The 16,269-nt window shown below is 38.1% G+C and overlaps 3 protein-coding genes across 4 annotated transcripts in view; 1 reads left to right on the top strand and 2 right to left on the bottom strand.

Moving 5' to 3' along the window:
* Nucleotides 1–10,052, bottom strand: part of LOC144665920 (protein scribble homolog) — a 45,658-nt gene extending 35,606 nt beyond the window's left edge. Inside the window, exons 1-12 of one of the 2 annotated variants that reach the window (XM_078527204.1) lie at nt 9,734–10,052; nt 9,539–9,656; nt 9,199–9,277; nt 4,271–4,360; nt 3,750–3,806; nt 2,876–2,939; nt 2,703–2,777; nt 1,904–2,048; nt 1,707–1,779; nt 950–995; nt 665–748; nt 333–448 (exon numbers count right to left, since the gene is read on the bottom strand). In XM_078527204.1, coding sequence (XP_078383330.1) covers nt 333–448; nt 665–748; nt 950–995; nt 1,707–1,779; nt 1,904–2,048; nt 2,703–2,777; nt 2,876–2,939; nt 3,750–3,806; nt 4,271–4,360; nt 9,199–9,277; nt 9,539–9,656; nt 9,734–9,892 — 1,106 coding nt within the window. In that variant the 5' untranslated portion in view covers nt 9,893–10,052. The remainder of the gene's footprint in view (nt 1–332; nt 449–664; nt 749–949; nt 996–1,706; nt 1,780–1,903; nt 2,049–2,702; nt 2,778–2,875; nt 2,940–3,749; nt 3,807–4,270; nt 4,361–9,198; nt 9,278–9,538; nt 9,657–9,733) is intronic. The other variant, XM_078527203.1, reaches the window with a different exon arrangement.
* Nucleotides 10,053–12,017: 1,965 nt separating this feature from the next.
* On the top strand, nt 12,018–13,048 carry LOC144666011 (uncharacterized). Its single transcript, XM_078527349.1, has one exon. It carries the CDS (start codon nt 12,129–12,131, stop codon nt 12,945–12,947), a length of 819 nt encoding a protein of 272 aa, XP_078383475.1. The 5' UTR covers nt 12,018–12,128; the 3' UTR covers nt 12,948–13,048.
* A 544-nt stretch (nt 13,049–13,592) lies between these two features.
* On the bottom strand, nt 13,593–14,813 carry LOC144666078 (N-acylneuraminate-9-phosphatase-like). The gene has a single exon (XM_078527427.1). The coding sequence runs from the start codon at nt 14,811–14,813 to the stop codon at nt 14,058–14,060; it is 756 nt and encodes a 251-aa protein (XP_078383553.1). The 3' UTR covers nt 13,593–14,057.
* Between the last annotated feature and the right edge of the window lie 1,456 nt (nt 14,814–16,269).

Raw genomic sequence — 16,269 nt, 5'->3', positions numbered from 1 at the left:
AATTTAATGCTGGGGGGTAAACCTACAATAGACTAGCATCCCATCCAGGGGGAAGTGAAAATAATCCTAGTCCCTTCTTGCTACAGAAGTTAGGATAAGCTTTAGCCTGACGGGCCACTAGGCTCAAACACAGACAATGACCTTTAATCAAAAAATACTTAAAACCTGTACAAGGTGTGTTTATAACAGGTCACCTACTGGCCATGGGTATGCTAAAGAAATTAGACTGCTTGCTCTGTTTCCAGGACTTTGCCTGTTATCGACTATCAGCCAAGCTTACAGCAAGTTTTTTCTTTCAAATTTATCAAGCAAAATGAGTTCTCTTCTCTCACCTGTTTCCTGAAACATCTAAAACGTGAAGATTTCTACAGTTGCCAATTTCTGACGGCAGGCGCATTAGCCAGTTTTCTCTTAATGAAAAAACACTCAATTTTGTACAGCTTCCAATCTGCAAGACACACAGTACCATTAATATGCATAAAAGTGAGCAGTGCTTCCTTGATATCAATTTAGATAATTGAAACCAAATCCTCCTAGACTAGAATACCGGTTTAAGGAAGATGCCAGATAAAGAAGAAAATAGCTGTATATATTCAAAATAATAAATTAAAAAGTTCCAGTGTCTAAAAAAGTTGTAAAAATCTTAACTCCCAAAGCAACCTACCTCAACTGGTAAAGATGTAAGCCGATTCCTATCTAAATTTAGATGTGTTAACTTGTGTAGTTTTCCTATAGTTGATGGAGTTTCCTACGAAAGAAAGAGAAAATATTTTAAATTTTTACCTCCAACTTTATGCTTCTTGAGCCAAAATAACTTGTTGCTTTACATTAATTTATGAGTGGAATATTAAAATTCTAAGTCAAAACTTTAAATGTAAATATTGTATGCAGACTATTTCTCACACTAAATATTTTTTTACTTAAAAGTACAGTAAGTTACATGACATACCTCAAGAAGATTTTCTGTTAATATTAATTCTGACAAGCTGGAAAGCCTGAAATATGGAAAAAGAATATTAGAAGATACAATAATATTGATATTCAACAACAGGACTTATAATTCATTATTTGTTATCTCAGTTTGAAGTTGGGTTAAAAAACCGCAAACTGTTCAAGATGTTGGACCCATGGAGACGACCGAGTTGAAGATAACAGGGTTATTTTGACAATAAATGACTGAAATATTATGACAAAATAAAAGGAAAAGTAAACTTTGTTCGAGAAAACCAGAGATAGCAGGGTCTTACTGCACGGCCACAGAGAAGAACAAATTACTAGTTAAGGAGGGGATGGGACCCAGAAGTAAAAGGTACGGGTACTGTGAAGTTCAGACCACCCTGGCCCCCCCCTCCCCCCCCCAACTACTTACCAATATAAATACAAATCAGAATAATCTTACATCCACCCCCACCCTCCCCACCCTCGTCTGCCAAACAAGATTACTGTCAATGAATCAACTCTCTCTTAATGGACACCTCTATAAGATGGACACCTCTCTAAGAAAGACACCTGGTGTTATCCCGTTCCGTCCATTTTCCAGTCATTTTACTATAACTAAACTGCCTATAAGACTGACGACTCTCTAAGATGGACAGTTGGTGCTTGTCCCGACGGCGTCCATCTTAGAAAGAGTTGACTATTAATAATATTTGAACCCTGTCCTTCCCTCCCTGATTGTTAGAGAAGCTCATCAATAATCTACTCACCCTCCTATCGCTGGGGTTAGACAAAGAAGCCGGTTCTGGTCGATCTTGACCAACTGCAGTTTCTTCAGTTTTCCTACAAAACAAATTCAACCAAGATACTTACACAGGATTTCAAATCCAAAAAACTAAATAAATATCACTTGCCTCCACTGAGGAAGTGTTCAAACATCACACAAATAAAATAAACAGCTACATACCTATCGTGTCGGGAAGCTCTTCAAGCAAATTTTGTGATAAGTGGAAGTCAGTTAGACCAACGCACCCAGATATTTCATCTGGCAAAAATTCAATTTTGTTCTCGGATACATCAAATATCTGGAGCTTCTTGAGATTTCCAATTTCCTGGTAAAGGGAGCACAAGGCAACATTCTTAATATACATGTGAATTATGGTTGGAGAAATAAAAAAAAGAAAATAAAAGTTTACTTAAACAATATCAAGAAAAAGTACAAACCAAAAATATGACTAAAACAGTACATGATCATTGATGTTCAAAGCTATAAAATTAAACTAAATTTATTATTAATAACATGAGGGTGGCTCCCTTACTCCCTAAACCAGATCAGATTGGAACTTTAAGGTGTTGGTCTTTTGTAGGGTCAGGAAAACTAGTCAGAGAACCTGGTCTAAGTCTTTTGAGAAAGGTCGAGAACCAACTGAACTAAGTTAACAAAAAATTAATGATGAAACTGATGCACAACTAAATTGAAATCACATGCGTAGTCCAAGATTTGAATTTGGGAAACTGTGATATTAAAAGGAATCAACCTTGCAAGCTCCCATGACAATAAATTATGAACACAGTGGCAATGACGATGACCATGATGGCAACAACAAATGATGACAATGATGAGGTAAAGGGGGGAAGAAGAGGAAAGGGAGGTAGTAGAAGGAGAATTAAGGAGACGGAGGAGGAGGAGGAGGAGGAGGATAAATATCAATAAAAGTAATGATAACAATGACAATCAGTTGACAGAGAACATGATCAATACTCACTGGAGGTAATGTTTTTAACAGGTTTCCATCTAACCACAACTCTGTCAGGTTTGGTAATGATCCAACAATGTCAGGCTAAAAAGGAACATCAACTCAGTACACAATACCACAAAGAAATATGCAGAGACACTTAAACAGAAGGCAGTCCAGTTCAGCACATTAAATTGACTTACAAGTTCTTCAAGTTCATTACATCCAAGGTCTAGTCTTTCAAGCTTTGTCAAAAATTCCATGGAACTGAAAATCAGAAAAGAAAAAAATTAACTATATTTTTTTTTCTTATGATTAAAACATTTACCAGGATGTGGAAAAATGTGGAAAACGGAACAGTGACTGTTCACTTCTGGGTATGAGAAAGAAGATCAGAAATGAAATTATGAGGAAACTATTATTATAGATAGTGGAATCAAGGCTCAAAATAAGTGCTGTCAGGTCATCCAGGACAAGTAGATTTTCCTGCCAGACAAAAACGCGTATTTTTACTTGTATTTTCCGAGGACCATAAGAGAGTGGAATGCACTCCCTGCGGCGATTGTTGAGTCCGACTCTCTTGCGTGTTTCCAGTCTGGACTGCGCGAGCATTTTTATTAATTTAGTGGTTTACCCATAGAATTTTTAGATTTTTAGATTTTTTTTTTTTAGAATTTTTCAGTTATTATATATGTACATATTGCATTTTACTTATTTTTAGACGTTGGTGTGATATCCGTATGGACTTTTTACGACATATTAAAATGTAGATGTAGATGTACCTTGTCATGTTAACTTGCCCAATGGGCAAGGACCCAGGCAAGTTGTCTGCCACCTTAATCATAAAAAAGTAGACTACGAAAAGCATGCAACTGCTGCAGGCAAGCACAGTTTGAAAACTGCTTGTCTGAAGGACCAAGCTGGAATTTGAGGGGTTTTTTCAAGCTTTGACCAGATTTTGTTAATCCAGTGCTATACCATTGCCCCTTTCTCCACAGTTTTCTGTTAATTCCTTGCCACTAGAGAATAGTTCAAACAAACATGACATTCAAATAAACAAAATACAGGGAAACTTACACTGGCAGGTACTTGATCAAGTTTTCTCTGGCCTCCAGTACTGTGAGTTCTGTTAAACTAACAACAAATCAACATTTCATTATAATAATATAGTCCTATAGGAAAACAAACTTACTTGTACCATACATTCACAACTGCACCGAATAAACAATGGTTCTCATATTAAAGAGTGGAGACTGTACAAAGTGTACACCATACTTTGGTACTTGATCAAAGACTCCGCAGCTGTATCAAGAATGTTTGATCAAGACATCAACAAATTACCAGCAGTCTTCCCGGGGGGGGGGGGGGGGGGGGTGGCAAAAAAAAAAAAAAAAAAAAAAAACAAGGAAGGAAAAAACACGATAAAGAAAGGGACGGAGTCCCGGTGTTGTGGTCTGGTCTTTTCCCGTTGTATTGTGTTATTGTGAAAAGATCGGAGATAATAGCTGTATAAGATACTCTTCAAATCCGAGGGTAAACAAAGTGATGATGATGATGATGTAAATAACATGTTCAAACATTCTGTTATTGATAATTACCTTCCGATGTCCGGAGGCAATCGGATCAGAGACACGTCATTTAGACAAAGAGTAGTAAGATTCTTGAGCTGTGCAAAGCCATCTGGAAGTCTGCGTAAACAAATAACAACATTAAAGAAAAAATCATTCACCCGAGTAATGTAAATCAAGAGTCTTGCACTTTACTTAATATACAATAGTTATAATCAATTACAAAATCGACCTGTGTGAGAGCAACTGACAATACATTGTCAAGAGTATATCATCTTTCCAATTAACAAATTTGGCTGACAAATTCAAGAGGGGGCAGATGTAGGGGAAGGGTGCAGGGAGTGCGCACCCCTCCCCCCTCCTGAGATGACCTGTGGTTTTCTTTTACAACTGGTATTCTACACCCAAAAAAACTACCGTAAAGACTCGTGTATAAGCCGCACTCGTAGATAAGCCGCACCCCCAACTTTGAAGCTTGATTTGGGGAAAGCGGCAAAAAAAAAGGGCGAAAGTAACCGGACGTGATGAGAAAAAAATAAAAACTTAAAAACTTGAAATCCCAATATCCATTAAAAAGGATGCTCGTTTGACGATATATTGTCTTAACTGCTAAAGTCCAATGTGAAAAACGATGAAATTTGAATGGAAATAGTATGAACACAACAGATTGAGAACGATACAAAATGATTGCTTAGTAACCGTAGTCACTTAAAGAGAGAATTTTATTTTCTTTTTTTTTATTTCTCCAACCATAATTCACATGTATATTAAGAATTTTGCCTTGTGCTCCCTTTACCAGGAAATTGGAAATCTCAAGAATTTGGGGTCGAGTCACGTTCGATCGTTCGGTCCTGTAAACAACATAGAAAAAGCCGTCACTGAAAGTTTCCGCGGCCGATTTCGTGTTGATAAAAAAGTTGTTGCTCAATGGGAGTTTAGCAAATAGGCAGCTTTTTAACGGAGGGAATAGAGATTCCATGTCAGCTCAAGTGTAGTTGTGTCTCAAACAAGGTGCAAAGAAATCGTTTTACTGAAAGAACAACTGACGAACAATTCGATGACTTTTACCAAAAGCAATGATCGACAACAGTGCCCAATTTGTTTCGGTTTCAATATGTTAAATATTTATTTACTCTATGTTTGGTTTATTTAATAACAGTGCTAGCAAACACTTGACAACATTCTCATTCCGTGCTTTTCCTGTCCCCAGACTGTATTTTAGCACCTCTCAAAAGCAATGGTCTCGTAGATAAGCCATAAAAAAAAAACAAAAAAAAAAAAACAAAAAAAAAACTACAAAAAGAAAACTTTCTCTGCCATTTCCATAAAAAATTAATGTTCTGAAGATTTCACAAAATGGCATTAAAATATTGTGCACGTTTCCATAGTCACAAGAGTTCTCTTGTAAAAGATTTTAATTTATTGAATGTACTTCATGATAAAATAAATCTACAACAAGAAAACTTGTCTCTGACCACATGTATTCCATAAAAGAATGAATGTTTTGCACAAACATTTTATGGATTGAACAATGTAATGCAGAAACTGTCTGTTTCTCTTTTATCTTGGTCTAAAATAACCTTTCTGTCCCTTTCAATAACATCCAACTAGGGGGTTTACACCACATCAAACAATTACGTTTTACACTGAGCACTGACAATCATTTCTGATGACAGACAAAAGAAAGGAAAAGAAACAAACAAAATCGATCAAAAACCATCAATCACAACTGACTGACATGACCCCTTGCAGTGGCGGATCCAGACCTTCAGATGGGGGGGGGCAATCATCCAGACCCTGGAATAAGGGGGGGGGGGGCTCACAAAAAAAAATGTCTCTGCCCTACAGGCCTCCAGTTGGCCCAAAAATAAGGTGGGGGCCCAGGCCTCACCCCAAGATCCGCCACTGTCTTGGGCATGTCATAGGGCTGTTGTTCATGTAAACTGCTTTACAATCTCATCCGAGCCCACTTTTTGTTTGGTCAACACCAAGAAAGCGACCTCCAGCCAAGTCTATGATCCATGGACTTCTGGTTGTTGTGCACACACTGCGAGTTTACTCAGCTCAAAGCTAATAGGCTGACATTCAATAATGAGCAGTCTGAGCAAGCTCAAAAATTCAGGACTTGGCCGGAGTCTGCAATCTTGATACTGACCAAAGAAAAGCGGGCTATAGGGACAAGAATGACTTTATTTCCTGAGATGTCCACTAAGACAATATTAATGGTAACATGCATGTATTCTATGACCTTGCGATCTCCCCTAATCCTAATACTAGTATTCCTAAATATAACAAGAATTTCTCAATATTTTCCGAAACTTTTATGAAAAAATGTCACACTTTTTAGCAACTCTGTAACCATTTTCTTTTGCCCTAAATCACCTTCACTGTATTCATTCATTTGATGCACTGAGACATGTAGCAAGTACATTCTTACTTTTTAAGTTTCAGTTAGTTTCAGTGACTTTCAGTGAGTTTCATATTTTATAATTAGTTACGTTGTAATCTAGTGTATTTTAAGAAAATTAGGGCATGGTGCAAAGAAACTGGATTTTCCAGCTTGCCCTCTCAGCAAGTTGGAACCAGTGTGCGCTAGGCAGAAGGTCTTTAATTTACAGTGTCCTTATGCATCTGCCAAGTAAAAATCCTGGGCTAGTGATTTTATCCACTAGCCCCTGGTTATCGGCCAGGACATAGTTTGCACACTGAAGAGATACAGTTTTATTGCGGAACTCAAATATCTTGCTTAGGAAAAATAAATAAATAAGCAAATAAATAAATAAAAAATATGAATGATACAAAATTTCCTTAGATATTCAAATGCTTATAAGATAATAATAAAAAGAACAAAAACATAAATGTGCCCAAAGTGGATAATATGTCATAGACGTAAGTAACAGCAGATCGATGTCCATATTTATGTCCCTATAATATTTGGAGTTTTTAACTCTTTTTAAAAATAAATTCTATGTCAACTTTTGTTATGCATACTTTTTCTATACTGTAACTCAGGTAACATCTTGTGATATAAACTTCAAACAACTTGCCAAGACTTGTACAGAATAGTAATATAATTATAATGTTGTTTTTGTAAATCAAAATAAACTGCACATTCCATGTTTAAATACCATATGTAGCCAACATCCAGGGAAATTTAGCATGTAAGCATTTCTACAAAATGAATCACTATGATTTATAATTTTGAAATGAATTTTGCAGTCTCACAGAAATATATAACAAAAATCTAGTTTCAAGCAAGTGACAGTAGAACTATTGTAAGAGATTATATGAATGACCCCAATTATAACAATTATTGATTTGTCCTCATGACACACATGATAAACAATGATCCTAAAGCATTTAACTGGAGAAATACAAACACTGAAAAAAATTAAAATGAACATGCATGGAATCACCTGTGTTATGAACACGTACGCAACACAGAAGTCAAGGTGATTATTGTGAAGAGTCTCTTTGAGAAAACAGTTATATAGTGCCACTAGCTTAAGCAGGCATTCCACAAATGCAATCTGAAGAATGCTGAATGATCACAGATATAAAATCAGCAAAGGAACAACAACACCGCTGATCAGCTTAAAAACAAATAATCAGTGTGTTTCATTACAAGGAAAGCATGCGACCACTGTGCCATCGGAACTAATTTGAGTAAGCAGGCCAGTGTTATACACTCTGCAGAGCGGAAAGCTTTTAATTGAAACAAAAATCACGCCAGTGAGTCATTTGTTTATGTTTTCTAATTTGCATCTATACAAAATCAATCCTGCACAAAAGAATGAATGTGTTGCCATTTTTGCAAGGCTTTCAAAGTTAATCAACCATTTACAACAAAATCTATTTTATACTAGCAGCAAACGAAATGTCTTGTATAAAGGTAAAGATTTTGTTCAATTTGATGGTTAAGATTGAGATAAATCAATTACAAGATGAAATGAAATCGCCCATAGAAGAAATTAGCATGGTATTTCCGACATTTGCAACAGACAGTGGAAAAAATTTGTTTCAAAACACACGCAAATTTATCTAGCCTTAAGATTTTCCCTGAATCAGAATTTTAAGTGAAACTTAGACCTACAGATGTCCTCAATCGTAAACCTACGAGATCAAAATCCAATAAAAGAGTTTGCAAGTTTTAGCATAGCGACACTTCATCTGACTAAACTAGGATCCGGAATTAATACAGCCCCAGGAAGCAGTTATAACCAACAACTACAGGAAACAAGGATTATGTAGTAAAAATCGAGAGCGATAATGACCCAGCGATCATTCGTTCTCGAACGACACGGTTCGAACGTTTTCAGTCATCGCAGAGGTATGTACACCAAACCAGACAAAAGCAGCTTTGCGGAAACTTTCAAGACGGTTGAATTTTGAACATATAACACATCCGTTTTGTGAAGAAATTCTATTGTCTAGTTTGAGTTATTTTCGCGCAAATCCCATCAAAGAAAAGGAAGAAGACACAAAGCTAAATTAATAAAATGGTGAAGCCCTCGTTGATTGATCATTAGTTCTATTTCTTCAAATCGGTTCGAATCTGTGATATTGATTTTCTCGCGTGAGGTGGAACTCACAGAAATTAAGAAGACATATAACTGACAATATTATCAAACTAAATACAAATAACGACTAGAATAAGTCTCTCTAAACACTAAATTCCATTAATATACCTCAAAAAGGTAAGTGCTTTGCTACTGCATGAGTGATGTAGCATAAAATCTGAGTTCATGTAAATGGATTGGAAGCATGCGAGTTTTACATAGCTAAAACATAAACAAAAGTTATACGGTGGAACGTTCCGATCGTGGCTCACTTTTGAAATATAACTTTTGAAGCTACTTTACAACACACGTTCAAATCTCACAGCGTTTCTCTTTGACAATAAACCAAAAAAAATCTCACACAGAACATGACAAAGATCATTATAACACTGCACTCACTTTGAAACAGGATTACCGCTGAGGTCCAGAGAGATCAAGCTCTTGCAGAACTTTATGTTGTCCGGTATATCGCAAATATCTGAACGGAAAAAATACCGACATTGTACAAGAAGAATATATCACTTGAAGATGGTCTAACTTCTTAATATCATTTACAGAAGCATGCGACAACTCGAAGCTATAAGATCAAGTATGAACAATATCAACATCTATTACATATCTAACCCCACAAATCGGCACCCGCATTATGCACACACAAATACTACACTGCCCTTTTCGGTCTTGGAGGATTTTGACGAGATAAACCTTTTATACAGGTCTGTTAAGAGACATATCTTACCATTTCTGCTGATATCAAACTCCTGAAGGTTCGCTAAGTTGCCGACTTCAGGAGGTAAACGTGCAATCTCGTTGTCGCTCAAACCCAATCGTCGCAGATTGTACAAGCGAAAGAACGGCTGTGAAAATGGAGACAAAAATGCAAGTTATAAACACTTTCACTAATCTAATCGACTTTAAGAAGCTTCGTTATTACCCGTGGAAGATCCTTGATTTGATTAGCATCTAAAAGCAGTTCTTCTAAGGATCTATCATAGCGGTAAACTTCATCGGGTACGAATGTAAGGCTGCAGTGACTTCGATCAAGAAAATCGATCTGGCGATTACAACGCCAGGACAGCCAACAACGAAACATCTTTGCGCCGGGATCAAGTCCAATGTGTTACGGTGTCCGAAGGCGATCGAACTTTCAGTAATTGGTGAGTAAATGAGTTGTTATAACAAGTAGAATACGCAAGGCAGCCTTCCAGAGATGTTGTTTCTTATCATTTTGAGAAGACACGCTCAGAATCAACACCATGTGACGTCACGACAGCCGCCGTTCCTCCCGTCCCACAATGCATCAAAGCAATAAGCGGGAATTTTTCGCAAAGAGTTCTGGGATAAAATCTCTGGGCGTGAATCGTAGTTCGAGGCGTGCGCGCGATTTATTCGCGATATTCGTGAAAAAGTCTTGGAAGTAACAGAAGTGGGTTCTTTATCTGTTGCAGGTAGAACAATTTGCATCATTAGGCCTTAAAAAAAAAAAAAACAAAAAAAAAAAAAAAAAAAAAAAAAAAATATTTTCTCCACTAAGAACCTAGGCCCATATTGTCTTTGTCATCGAGATGATGTTTACATCTCAGTGGTGTTGGCGCGTTAATTGTAGTGAATACAGGTTTTAATCGATTTTAACAGAACTGGCCAATGAAAAAATAGCTGCACCATCAATTTCTAATCATTGGACAATCTAACTGTTTCACACCAAATTACAGAACGTTATTCCTCACAAAAAATTCGCTTTTGCGTGTTTTAGAACAAGGCAGTAGTTTATTAAAACTAAACTTGCAGTTCAACATACCGCATTTGCCTAGTTCCTGTACCGCATCAAAATTAGAAAAGTGTTGCCGGTTGAGGGTATTAATACACCTATATTGCAAGTAGTTGCGCGAAGAAGAAAAAAAAAAAAAAAAAAAAGAGAGAGATCCCTTTCTAAGTTGAGACACGAGTTCTACTTTGTGCAACGTATTGTTGAAGCTCAGGATACGACAAAGCCGTATGGCTGGTCATTTGCTTGCAAGTGTAATTTAACTTTGCGCGACAAGTTGCAATAACACTGCTCGTATTACTTGGCGGCTCTACTTGGCCTGTCACTAGTGTATATGGCTGCTTCCCGACACTAGGTCCAGGTATGATTAGTCTCGCGAATGTTCAGTTCCACTGTGAAAATAATGTGTTCATTTCAGGCGGTGAATTGTGTGTTAACAGGTTTTTGGGATGGGATAATCTTTTCCCTAAACTTCGGGATGGCACTGAAGAGGGTCTTTTATAGGGGGTCGTACAGTCTGCAAACCGTCATATTCTGGATATTCTGTTCTTCCTAGACCGCAAATTGCTTTTGTTTGCTCCTAAAGACCGAAACCACAAAAAACCCAAACACTAAATTTGGCTAAACCTGGGGAACCGCCACTTGCTGGCTGAGGGAACGTCGGGATTCTGGGCATGTTGGTTTATGATCTAAACTGCCTCAATACGTAGATTTAATCTAATCAAGGAGATGCACGTTAACCAGGGCTACCGAAAGCGGAGGGAAAGCGAGTGCCCGAAAAGTGAACTTAACATGATGAATGCGACAGCCAGAGTTAAGTCTATTTTTTCGGTTTAAAGCCCTGGTCAAACGGTAACGCAAGTGAACGCAACTGCCAAGTATTCACAAGTTGAACTCGTGTACAGACTTGCGTTGGCTGGCCAAACGAGCTCGCAAGTTTACTCGCAAGTGCACGCAAGTTGTCAAAAAAGCCATTTAAATGCTACTGCATGCGCGCGCTAAAATTCAGTACTTGAAAACAGTAAGACTTGCGTTGGGTAGCCAAACCGAAACGGAGAAAAACTTTCGTGCAAATTTGATCTTGACCAAAGTGAACGCAAGTCATCGCAAGTCAACGCAAGCTCACGCAAGTCCTGGCCAAACTAAGACGCAAGTAAAATCTTGCGTCTTCCGTTTGGCCAGGGCTTAGGCTTAATTATAGGGATTGGATGCACATGCCATAAAACTGCTACATAAGTTACAGAACCAGGTTTTGCAACAGCCACCTAATGTGAAAAACAAAATAACAAATCTGATTAGGTCAAAAATTTTCTTTATTACTCTAAACGCGTTTGCAAGCTCGGTATGAGCGCAATGACGTAATGGTTTTGAAAATGACGTGATAATTTTTGTTTAATGACATCATAGACATAATTTACGTTTAATTATCAGCTGAATTATAATGAGAGGAAAGTATAATTTTCTAATCATGTATGATGGAGGCTTTAAGCTTGGTGGCAAGTACTCTTATGACAAGATATAACAAGTCTGCAACAGTAATTCAATTCCAGAGGGATTACTGAAGATGGTTCTCACGAAAATCTTTCACTGGATCTTTGAGCTTCCTTTGAGTGCGATATGGCAAACGCCGACACCAAAACCGAAAGAAACGGGTTGGCATTATTCAACAATGACAATGATCGTGTTTGTTAGTGTGGGAACTATTTTAATTTTGTTCATTTTTATCTACGCGTATGCTGCTGAGGCAAGGAGATATAGGAGGAGATTTGCGATACCGGAGTTGCCCGCTCTTGTAAGTGACAAGAAAAGGAGAGTTAAACGTCGGAAGTCAACGAAAACAGGAAAACAACGAATGACTAAAGCACAGAGATTACTGGAAGTGAACAGAAAATGGTCAGCGATGTACTGCTCGCCGGACAATTCAGATTGCGAGGAACCTGAAGACATTGCAACAGTACCCTTTGGAAGTCTTGAGATAACAGAAGCTAAAAAAGTCAGTTTTAGAGACAGTATTCAGGATGTGTACTTTATTGAAAGCAAGGAGGAGATGAAAAGACTAGAAAGGTTACAGAACTTGGGTTATGACGTCACTATCACGAGACCTTTGACTTCCGCGCGCGATCACGCGTGCAAGAAGACGACAAAAACCGCAGTCTGCGAAGAGAAAGAAACCGTTTTGGCGCCAACCTTGTTTTCAACTTTTGAAAATTATATTAACAAAAAAGAAGAGCCCGACATTTCCCCAAAGAAATGGCTGAATGTTTTAGATTTTCAAATAGAGGATGCCAAAACATTCAATGATGAAGGCTCGTTCGAGAACCGCATTTTCAAAGATGAAGAAAGACTACTAGAGATTCCGTCATTTATCGAGAGCTCTGTTTAGGAGCAAAGACATGCACCAAGATAAAACATGTGCGATGAGCTGTTTCGAGGTCTCTACTATGCTTGTACGGATGCAACTGGCGCACACACACACAAAAAAAACTTTTATACCACAAAACGTAAAAAAAAAACTAAACAACACATGATGTATTTATTATTTTTTTACGAAGCTTCATCTACATTCTCATACGGTCTAACTTGCTACCATGATATTTTTCATTTTTTGATACATTACCGGTATTGTATTGAATCTCTTTTTATTTTCTCATGGGAGTCTGGGAGGAGCAGCAGCCTCGCCTTTATGTGAACGATGGAGTGCATGCAAATCCAAGAAAAAAAAGAACAATCAATTTACTCTCTATTAACTGAGTAGCGGTAAGCTTGTGTGGTGGTCAGTTGTACCTCAGAAATGTTGCTAGGCAACATGCTGCTTCATCACTGTTGCTGGGTAACAGGTCTTTCAAGGAGAAGAAAAACAATACAAAGTACTTTGAGTTACTCTGTATGATAATTTCATTCCAGACTCAACAAATGAATGCCATTAAATCATACCCCAATTAAAGATAATGTGAACAGCTCCTCTTATGTATTGTCTTGCTCTCCAGGTTGTTGTTTTTGTAGACTGACACCAAAATAAATCACCAGTATCACTTTTATTAGCAGAAATACCAAACTGTGTTACAATATCCAGAATCAGGCACTCTAGCCTATGACAGTAGCCATTATATTCTGATACATTGTGCATCCTGATCTGAATCTGTACTGTAACTACATTTTCACAAAATATTTCCAATTTAGTGCCTTGTCTCTAATTTGTAAGCTTTGTGGAGATGCTAGAAGCATGACACAAAGGCAGATCAAGGATTTTTCTTAGGAGGGGGTGCACCACTAAAGATTGCCGTTACTGACTTTTTTTAAGAATACCAGTTGCATTAGAAAGCTGCAGGCCATCTGGGGGGGTGCACCCTCTCCCCAGATATGCCCCTATGACACATTAAGCAAGTTCATTCATTTCTCCTACCCTGATCTCCAACTACTCAGGTTTATATAGTTGAGTTCCTTTGAGTAGCAGCAAAGCTATCCAATTTTTAGGAGTTTGGCCAATTTTTGATTACAAAGAATTCAATTTGTCCAATATTTCTGGCAAATTCAAAACCGAATCTACAACAAAATCTGGTTCCGGGTCCCCTTTATTCCAGCTGCTTCCTTCAAGTTTGATCCATACAGTGGCCATTAAACCAGCATTCTTGCCACCTTGTATATCATGAGCCAAATTATCTCCTACCATTATACAGTTCTTAGGCTCAACATTGATCTGCGAGCAAGCAGTATGAAACATCACAGGGTGGGGTTTAGGATGCGCTTGATCGCTGCTTATCACGATAGTTTTAAAGAATTTCTCAGCTCCACAAGCAGCGAGCTTTTCTCGCTGGATGACCGAGTCGCTATTCGTGACAATTGCAATTTTGTAGTCTTTCGCGAGCTCTTGGATAAGCGATGAAATTTCTTCTGTGAACGCCATTTTCTCTAGACGTGCAGACCTCCACATCTCGTACATTTCAGCTGCTGATGGTTTGGTGTTGTTGTCGCTGGAAACGTTACATTCATTATTTAGTGCGCTTTCCCATAACTTCACGCGCCATTCATGGTGACCAAGTTTAAATGAATCAGGCGGCCATGGATATGTTTCGGTCACAAGCGTTTGATACTTTGAAGCAATGTTCTCAGCGTCTTTGGCAGCGAAGAATTCAAGCAGCTTATCCTTTACCTTGAGAAACGCGTATAAGTTAGCTTCCAATGTTGGGACAAGCGTGTTATCAAAGTCAAACAAAATGCCGTGTACTCTCCTCCTACAAACGGCCGCCATTTTGAAATCGAAGGTGTCAAAATGTCCCAGGCGTTCTCATCCTCAAGCAGTCACAGGACACCCACGCTAACTAGTCCAGTCCTCCTAGTCCGCCCAAGTGGCCGAAATTCCTGGAAAAATTCCCGCACCATTCGCACCTCTTTCGAAATTACCAGAAACTTTGTTTGAATGGAAAAATGCCCCAAAATCCCAGCTCGCACCATACTGTACTTGAATGGCTGACACTTCACTGGCTATGCTCAGGAATGAATGAAATTAATCGAGCGTGTTTCTTTACGATGTAAAAGAGACAAAATATTCAATACGCAGAACTTTTGTACTGGTTAAAAAATAACATTCCGCATAAATGATTGGAGAGTGTGCTTTTCTTGTGGCATTGTCGACATGACCCAAGGAACAAAAATCTTTACAATAATTTCTGAAAAATTCTTTAATGCATTTTGTTAATCGCAGATATTTCTCGTAGCCATTTAATTTTCTGGTAGATGCGCGGAATAAATTTTTAGTCGCGTATATAAAGAAGTGTCAAATGACACACCCGTAATTTTGCTGTTGGTCTGCCGAAGTACTGTGCTGCGAACCGCGGACATCTTTCTCCATGTGCTTCCTTCAGATAAGTCCACGTTTTCTATCTTCTTTGTATCAGTGTTATTAACTCTCTTACTTAATGTAACTTCAGGTTTTGAAATTTTGCTAGGTCTCCAATTTCGTCCTTTAACGGTCTCATAGGAATATCCAAGCCGTGAATTTCAGTTCAAATTACTCATCGGCTACTCCGCGGAAAACCTTTTAGTTTTAACACTGAGTTGTTTAAAATACTGGGTTACCAAACACTTTTATTCTTGTGAGTAAAACTATTGCATGATTCTGTTCCGGCATTTGGCCAAGCGCAGCCGGTTATTCTTTTTTAACGCACTGCTGATCGACCGTTCGTTCTTCTTGGCTTCGTCCACAGTTTGTTTCATTCCCTTCGGAGCGCTGCCGTGTACATTCAGTGTACATTTTCATGTACTCTTCTCTTCTAATAAAAAAGAAATTCTGCGCCACTGCAATGCATTTCTTTTAGTTGGAGAGGAAATCGATTCTGATTTTTCTGAACAATTGAAACAAAACTCCAGTCAGTTTCCATAACTTTGTTAGCAGTCGATCCAAAAAGATATTCCACAGGCTGAGAGAGTTATTAGAAGCGAGCAAGTGTAGTCAAGTATAGAATTTGTTAATTACAGTTAGCTGATGTTGGTTGTTTGTTGTTCGTTTTTACGCAGGGTATGAGCTGCGAAGAAATTTTGTACAGCCATTTTGGTTCTTGGCTTCAGGGCCGACTGATCATTCCTTTGTAGATATAACGCTGTCGAGCCACAACGCGCCAGTCCTTACTGACCTTCTTTCAGACAGTTGAGGTTTGTTTGATAACTGTTCTATCTGCTGAAATTAAAATCTAAGTGAGGTCCGGCAT

This window comes from Oculina patagonica, chromosome 9 (assembly GCF_052425735.1).
Source record: "Oculina patagonica isolate OP01 chromosome 9, crgOcupat, whole genome shotgun sequence".
Taxonomy (NCBI): Eukaryota; Metazoa; Cnidaria; class Anthozoa; order Scleractinia; family Oculinidae; genus Oculina; species Oculina patagonica.
Note: the sequence above shows the minus strand (reverse complement) of the source record. Positions and strands in the feature narration are given on the sequence as shown.